At 40.6% G+C, this 9,135-nt stretch overlaps 1 protein-coding gene across 1 annotated transcript in view; it reads right to left on the reverse strand.

The window, feature by feature from the left end:
- LOC103582021 (sex comb on midleg-like protein 1) overlaps positions 1-5,547 on the reverse strand; it is a 10,435-nt gene extending 4,888 nt beyond the window's left edge. The window contains exons 1-2 of the mRNA XM_008563710.1: positions 5,518-5,547; positions 4,198-4,254 (exon numbers count right to left, since the gene is read on the reverse strand). Of these exons, the coding sequence (XP_008561932.1) occupies positions 4,198-4,254; positions 5,518-5,547 (87 nt within the window). The remainder of the gene's footprint in view (positions 1-4,197; positions 4,255-5,517) is intronic.
- Between the last annotated feature and the right edge of the window lie 3,588 nt (positions 5,548-9,135).

Below are 9,135 nucleotides of genomic sequence, written 5' to 3' on the forward strand. Positions count from 1 at the left end.
AAACCAGAGGTTTTTCCCAGTTTTGACAAAATTTTTTTTTTTATTTTTTTTTTGTCTTTTTCCATGTCCGGCAACGGATCGCAACCCTCAGTGTTGCCCCCATACCGGACCGGGGACCGGCAACGGGATCGCAACCCTCGGTGTTGCTCCCGCGCCTCGCTCAGCCAGTGAGCGGGAACCGGTCTGTATGTGGGATCTGAACCCTCGGGCGGGAGCGCCGCCGCACTTCCCAAGCGGCGCACTGATCCAGTGCGCCACCGGGCCGGCCCCAGTGACAATATTTTTAATAACACTTACACGTTTTTGCCACACTGATTTTGCACGGAGATGGTCGATGTTTGAAACGTTTGCATGAATGACATCAAATTTCTCATCCAGGTTTTGAATAGCTTCATCTATCCCCTATTATAATACAAACTATTAGTAGTGCTTATTTCAAAAGAAAACCAACATATGTGAAAATACCATGAAACCAACTTTTAACACCTAGACACCACGAAATTACTCAAGGCATGAGAAATGTCTTGTTTCCTAATTTAGACCTGGTTGTTGGTGACACAGAGCCAAACTGGCTGAGATAAGAAACCCCAACTTTCTGCTATACTCCTCTACTCCAGGTAGGCTTTGAAAGAAGCTTCGGTGCTGGAAAGTGAATGTAGCACAACTTCTCTAACCATCACATTTATCATGGAGTCATTCCACACCAAGGAAGGTGCTATTTTAGGAAAGGAGTGTTCAAATCTGCTACAAGGCCAAAAAGTCACTTCCCAGATACATGCATGCATTAAATAACAATGACGACACATTATGAGAAATGGATCATTTGGCCATTTCTCCCTTACGTGAACATCATAGAGTATAATTACGCAAACCTAGATGATAGAGCCTACCACACACACCCTGCTCCATTATCCTCTATAGGACCACCATCCTAACATGTGGACCACTGTTGACCAAAATGTCCTTATGTGGCACATGACTGTAATGAGTTATGAACTGAGAAGACTGTGTTCTCTGCTTTAGAAAGAACAATAAGCTAATCGTGGTTTTTGTATTCAAATATTTTAAAATCATGCAGTCAACAGTTAACCTTACAAAACCATTAAGTGCATGTCCCCTGTATGCCAATCAGATATGTGACTGATAAAAATCTGAGAATTCTTCTTGAAATACACAGAAATTTCTGGCAAAAAACACAGCTAAATAACAGATCAGAAACATTTCCTCATTCATTCATTCAAGTAAACATTTACTGAGGTCATACCACCTGACAGAACTACCCTCCTAGGTTCTGGGAACATGGACATAAAGGAGAAAAGGCTCCTGTCCTGGTGGAACTCTCCTCTTAGCTGCGGAGAGAGACAACAGGCAATTTCAATAAAGTGATTGACAGCCTGGAACAGGGGTCCTCAATGTGTGGTCCCCGGACCTGCAGCAGCAACATCACCTGCAAGCTTCTTAGGAATGCAAACTCTCGGGCTCCACCCCAGACCTACTGAATGCAGAGCTCTGAGGGTGGGGGCAGTGGGCTGGGATTTCACAAGCCCCCCCAGGGGATTCTGACACACGCTCAAGTGTGAGAACCACTGGCTGCGGCACTGAGGCAAACAGTACAGGCTCTAGGGCACAAGGTTGCATTCAAATACTAGAGTTCTGACTGTGTGACCTTGGGCAAGTTACTTAACTTCTCTGTGCTTCAATTTCCTCATGTCCACAATCGGGAGAAAAATACATCTCACGGTTCTTTTGAGGACAAGAACCTTGCTATATTACGCTAATACTATAACAATACTGCATGGGACTGGTCCAATGGTGCTCAACAGTCTACTCATATTATTATTATTACCATTACCAGGGCCAGGGCACAGGTGAGAACAGGAGGCTACACGTGCACAGAAGAGGAGACCTACCACAGGCTGGCAGTCACGGGAGGCTTTCAGAGAAGATGAGAAATAAAGATGAGAAGGCATTCGCCTGGTGAAGTCACGTGGAAGGGCGTACAGGGCAGAAGGAGCAGCATATTCAAAAATACCCCAACAGCAAGAGAGCAGGAAGCGAGGCGTTCAGACAGCGGATATAAGTGACATTCAAGGAGCTGGGTTTTCGAGGGGAGAAGAGCAAGGGCGATGGCTAAAGAGGGTGGGAGGCCAGGACAAGTGGTTCTGTGTTTAAAGCTGTGGGAAAGTCAGCTGAGGGGAAGGATGATACGGACAGGGCTGGAGACAGAGAGATGCCCGATGGAGGCAGGTGTCTGAGCACAGGGAAGTGGGCCAGACACAGACACCAGTGAGAGCCCAGCCCAGGACAGCACAGGACCCTTTCCCTTTTCACTGGTCGGGAAGGGGGTCAGAAGAAGGATGGGTTCGGGCAAGGGTGCTGACTATGGGGACAGCAATCAGAACTCAGAAGGGATCACTGCTCCAGGCCCTCCACTGCCTCCAGAAAAGAAGAGGCAGGACTGAGGGTGTGGAGCTCACGGAGCAGGGGGCTGGCTGGGCTGGTAGAGGGTTACCAGGCAGGGGACAGCAGGCACAGGAGGACGGCGTCCCCTCTGCTCCCAGCCTGCACAGGGATGGGGTGGACTAAAGCGGATGCCACGCTCCATTGAGGGAAGAAGAAAACGACAACGCTGAAGTAGTTTGGAAGGAGGTGGAGGAAGGACAGAGCCAGCCTATTTGGAGAAGGGACAGGAGCCGTGATGGCCCATTTCACGTTGTGACTTTGGAACCTGGGCCCTCCTCATGCCAGACGCTGACCCCACCCGAGCTGGCACAATTGCCTAGGGGGCCCCTGGCCGAGCAGTGCAGACCTTGGCCTCCAGGATGCTTAGGTAAAGCTAAGGCAGGCCAGGGAGAGCCCCGCTCAAAGCAGAGCCCTCTGCCTCCTACCGCCCGCCTCCGCACACCCTTCCCCACAAGAAAACACGTGTCCTTGCTGAGCACTCCACTTCTGATCTCAGTAAGAATACTGCTGAACACTTACCCCAACACCTTTACTTTGCAAAGTGTGTAGCGTGTTTTGTTCAAGAAATTTTATATGGCAAGAAACATGTATTTTTTATAAAGTTTCATTCTCCCTGGGGTATGCAGCTCACAAAATTCCTGGTAACACACACCTCTATCAATCTCTATCAACATGCTAACTTAAAAGCAACAGCAAGACAAAAAGCACCTTGAAACTACGTAAGATATACTCTAAAAACCACTGGTTGGCTGGTATTTTGTTTCAGTCGAGTTATCGTCATATGCATTTAGGCACATACTAAATTTCATCCAACTCAGCCAATTAATTTAAAGATTCTGTAGTTGAAATTAATTCAACATTGAGCAATCCAGATAAAAGAGACACAATTACATTTGAGCAGTAATGGCCTTTTTTTTCTTTTTTGTAAAAAAAAGCTATAAAATCTATCGCTATTTTTAAATTTTCACCTGGAGATGCTGTTCTAAGTAGAAATTGTTAGAAATCCTCACAATGGGGTGATCGACAAAAATAATTCGATGCTGCAAAATTTCACTTAATTGTACACTTTATCTGAGATAAAAAGAATTTTTACCTAACATTTTAGAGAATTATATTGTAGAGAAAGAAGTTTCATACCTGCAAGTGGGTCAGGATATCCATTAGTGGATTTTGCTGCTCTTTGCTGCTGGATGTGTCACTCGGAACACTTCCCCCCTAAGTTGAATAGGAAGTAGTTAATGCCTTATTTCTGTAAGAACCAAATTGGACACTAGGGGGAAAATACTTAATAGTTATCTATTAAAATTGCTGTTATTTTTCACCAACTCTTCAAAGGGTTTCAGAAGTCTTAAACCGAAGCAGACATAAAGCAAAAATTCACAGTACTATGAGAGGGAAAATGATAATGGCCAATTAACAAAGGGGGCAAGGAAAGAATTTATCACTGCCTAACAACCTAGGTGTGGACTTTTATACTGAAACTGAGGTGAAAACGGCTCTGAATTTCCTAGTATACAACAAAAGGGTCGAAGTAATATATTTAAGTGCTCCTTGGGTAATGAAGGAACCCATACAAATTAAGGAGAGAGAAATATTTTCTCGAGTGTGAGTTCAGACGAACTCTATAGTATGTGAGGAATTTAAATCTTTTTTCTTTAAAATGGTAAGTTTTAATATATTTGGCAACTAGCAGTTAATATTACTTATGTCTTTGATATCTGCAGTTTTTCATTGATATGCATAAAGAACAGTGTCATCACCATCACCATAAGTAGGTATTCGTGTTCTTATCTGAGGACGATTTACCAATAAATTAAAAGGAAAGATGAGAGACAGAACTGAAAGAAAGGCTGGGGACTCCGATTTCACTCTCGAGAAGCTCCAAAGACCTACTTGTGATATCAAAGGCCCCTTGCCCATTGCACATACTATCACTACATGAAAAGATGTGCTTGCAGGGCTGTGTTCTCATTCACCCAACTACACTTAAGATACCACTTTCTATTGACCTTGACCTCTCATGTACTTCAGGGCAGAAAGACTAGTCTTCCAGCACCACAACTGCTTTAAACGCAAGTATTTCTAACCATGAACAAAGAACTAAATGTTACACGGCTTTTCGTTTTGATATAGTCTAACAGTGCCATGCTGTGGACAAAATATGAAACACTTAAACACCTATTTTTCTTGGTAAATTCATCTCTAAATCACCTGAAAACATTTTTTGGAATAAAACAGGGTAAATCTGTAAGTAAACAGACAGTAGATAATCATTTAATTTCAGTACAATGACTCTTTATTCTAAGAATGATTTAAGAACTCTACAAATAATCTAAAAATAAACACACTTGGTAGCTATGTATATCTTTGCTTCAAAATACATGTTAGAAATGACCCGAATTGGCCTTACACTGATTAGTAACCAAAATAATATGGTATGGGCGACAGATTAGTATTATACATGTATACCTTCTTATCCTTGCATTGTGCCTTGTGCTTTTCAAAGTGCTTTCACATAATTATATCAGAAAAAAAAATGACTCTTGGTAGGCAGTTAACATTAACTCTAAAGACAAACAGATTCAGACTGATAGAAGTTCAGAGACTTGCCCAGGCTACTTAAAAAGCATTAATATCCACATCCTTTGATAACTAAATAAATGTGTTTTCTGCTCAGCCAAATTACATGTAGTTTAATAATCTATATTCTGATTCAGCTCCAAGGATTAAGAAACATAGCAAAATGTAAGAGAAATGTAAAAAGAGCACGGCCACTTTGAAAAACTGGACGATACTCCTGAAGTTAAATTTAAATCAGTTCCACGACCTAGCAATTCATGTTTCAAGTATTGATCCAAAGGAAACGTAAGTAAATGTTCACTAAGAGACTTACACATGAATGTTCATGGAAGCTTTATATTCACTGTCAAAACTCATGACAAAAAAAGACACTTATGATCTATACATTTCACTGTGTGAAATTAACCTCAATTTATAAAATGAGTATAGCACAGAGAGAAGGACAAAGACGAACATTCAATCTGAAATACAAACGACATCGATTTCACTGGAGGGGCTAGACATCTTTTCCTGTGTGCAGTAGAAGAAACTCCACTGCCTCTGAGTTGGGCCTAATTAATTTTAAACTCACTCGAGGGATTATTGGTGAAACTGCTTAATCACCTAAGACTGGTTAACCGTCTACTCCTAAAAAGCAATGAATAAAAAGGTGACTTTACACACTTACTACATTAATAATCTTAATATGGATGTACTCTCAGAATGCTGCTTCAAATTGAATTGGAGTCCTGGTTGAATTTTTGAGAATGACAAAACAAGAATTCTTCCATTGAGGATTTAGCATAAGTCTTTAACGTCTGAAGGGCTATACTGCCCGTGACCAGGAATAAGAATCAAATCAAACACAACTCTAAATTGTGAAGAAAATGCTTTGCAACTTTAAGTCTACAGATTAAATGCTGGAAACAAATAAACAAGAGAACACAATGGCTAAGTGCTTTCGAAAAGAAGGTCAAAAAAGCTTTTTCTAAGGGAGGCAGCACGCCTCCAAAATGTAAACCTGGGGTCTATTCCGAAATGGGCCCCTGCCTCTATGTGTACTACTATGGACACCACCTCCTCGTCTGCCTGGTGAAAACCAGTTGAGATTATCTCTAAGGTCCATTTCTGTTCCAAAATTATGATTGCCTTATTACTTAAAAATATATTAAACCTAAATCAATGGATTTGAAATATAAGCCAAACAATCTAGAATTATGAAGGTTCACTTATGTCTCTGAGTCATTTAACGACGGAACTGGAAGGAGACACTGACTGCAACAAAATCGCACTATATCTTGTACTAGAGATTGGATTTGAACGCCTGCCTCATAGTGACTGGGAGGGGCACGTTAATGAAAGAGCTAATTCGCTTTATCCATCCTGAGCCACAGCATAAGGAGAAGCACAATTAGGGGATTCAGGTTTCATCTCTTTCCTGTTTCCCTTTCATTCCATAGTAGAGACACTAGTGACCAAAGTCCCCAAAGGAAAAAAATCAAAAGGAGGTAAAGAAGATGGGAGAATAACTCTCAAGTTAGATAAATGCAGACCAATGTGGAGACATTTCAAATTCTTAAATTCCTCCAATTTGGGCTGTAACTTCAACCAAATTTTACTTGTTCAGCTCATTTTTTTTTCTAATAGAAGCTATTAGTAATTACATTGCGTATTCACACACAGGAAGATTCATAGCAATGAAAATAAATGAACTGCTTCCTGAACACAACAAGGGTGAATTTCACAACCATAACCTTGGATGAAAATAACCAGACGCAAAAGGGAATGTAGTATATGATTCGATTGAGATACAGCTCAAAAACAGGCAAAAGTAATCTATGGAGGGAGAAGTCTTTCCAAATTGATATCTTCAGATACACCACGGTCACTTGAACTTCTCAATATCGTATCTTGTAAATATGGCATGATTTATCTAAACAGTTCCCAGTTAATGGATAGTCAAGTTCCTTCTAAAGTTTTACTACTACAAAGAACACTGCAAAACAGTCTTGCACCTGTGCAATTGACTGTACGGGATAAATTCCTAGAAGTAGAAACACTGGGTCAAAGAAGCAGAGGGGACCCATATTTGAAAATTCTCCTGCTTCTTCCCTCTAAAGAGGGCTGTTGAAGTCAGCCAGATGTTCTACACCACACTAAGGAAGCATCTAGCTGGTCCTGCGTATAGTTTTAAAACCAGTACAGTTAATAAATAGTACCAAATGAGTTTTTTGACATCAGATAATTGAATGTCCTTGGATCTACTGATGCAAAATATTAATACATTTCTTAATACTCTTGGAGTGAGGGAGTGAGCTTGGTCATGGAGAACAACATTCAATTTGTTGGTATTTTATTTAGAAATTGTTTGCACCTCTAAGCCCTTCCATTAGTGACATGCTACATTTCTCACAATTTTTTTTTTTTTTTTTTTTTTGTCTTTTTTCTTTTTTCCCTTCTTCCCTCTAAAGAGGGCTGTTGAAGTCAGCCAGATGTTCTACACCACAATAAGGAAGCATCTTCCTGGTCCTGCGTATAGTTTTAAAACCAGTACAGTTAATAAATAGTACCAAATGAGTTTTCTGACATCAGATAATTGAATGTCCTTGGATCAACTGATGCAAAATATTAATACATTTCTTAATATTCTTGGAGTGAGGGAGCCAAGTTGGTCATGGAGAACAACATTCGATTTGTTGGTATTTTATTTAGAAATTGTTTGCACCTCTAAGACCTTTACATTAGTGAGATGGTACATTTCTCACAATTAATGAACCAATATTAAGACATTATTATTACCTCTTGGTATCAAAATTGTTCTGCAAAATTAATTAGGAAGACATCCATCTCTTTCTATCCTCTGAAAAAGCTTACGTCACACCAGAATTTCTGTGTCTTAAAGGTTTGAAGGAGTTTATAAAAACTGTCTGGGCCCAGATTTTACAATACCTTGTAAGTTCTCCCATGGTTACTGATCTATTCTAATTATCCTACTTTTTCTTGAGCTGTTTTGACAAGCCCAGAAGGATAATTGTTTCATCATAATTACACAATGTTTACCAAAATCACACTTTACAGTCATCCATTATTTCTGTCTTAATTTACACTTTCTCTCATTTTCTTGGTTAGGTTTTCTATCTTGTAAATTTACTGACAACCCTATGGGGTAGGTTATATTATTATCCCCATTTTCCTTCTGAGAAACCTCAGGCAAAGAACATTTAAGTAAGTTAGCCAGGTCTCATAGCTCTTAAGTGGAAGAGTCTGCCTCCACACACTATGCTCTTTACTTCTCCATTGTTAAAGTCACCTGGTATCCCTGCTGCAACAGTAACACAGAAAAATCCAAACGCTACCATGGCCTGCAAAATCCTTACATAAGCAGGCCCCTGCGTGCTTCTCAGAGGTCACCCCTTACCACTTGCCCCCTTTTTCTAAGAATAAAATATTTACTCTTTTGCCTTTTGCAGACAAAGTTTGATGAACACTGTTATAAGCTCTTACATTCAGACAATTCTCTATTTGGAGTAATTACAATATCGCCAAAACTTAGCCACAGTTAGACACAGAAGCGTGTGAATTGAGTCTACCACCGGACTGCCCACAGTTTTATTTCTGTGGCACTTACAAATCAACACAGATCTTGCACTCTTTGAGACTCCTGCTTCTGTGATGTTATGCCCATAATACCCTGCTGTCCCTCCTCCTAGGAGAACCTATTCAACTTCAAGGCTTAATTCAAGTTCCACCTCCAAAAATCAAAGGTGCTGAGTCAACAGTCTCCCCATCGGGATATGACATTGCTTTCCCCAAAGGACAAGAACACTCAAACTCTAATACTTTTAAGGTAGCTGCTACACGTGGCTGGTTACATGACAGACCACATCTAATAGCATTACAACCTTAGTTGGCCAGATTACCTGGGTTTGGGTCCCCCCAACCGCGCTTACGAACTGTGTGACTTTGGACAACTTACTTAACTTCTCTGTGCGTCCATTCTTTTTGTAAGTCTGAAAAATGGGGATGATAATAGTAGAAACATCATAGAGTTCAGAGGATTAAATGAATTAATACTTGTCAGGGCTTAGAGCAATGCCTGGCAGAGATAGCATA

The sequence above is a fragment of the Galeopterus variegatus genome, unplaced genomic scaffold (assembly GCF_000696425.1).
Source record: "Galeopterus variegatus unplaced genomic scaffold, G_variegatus-3.0.2 Scaffold14653, whole genome shotgun sequence".
In the NCBI taxonomy this organism is placed as follows: Eukaryota; Metazoa; Chordata; class Mammalia; order Dermoptera; family Cynocephalidae; genus Galeopterus; species Galeopterus variegatus.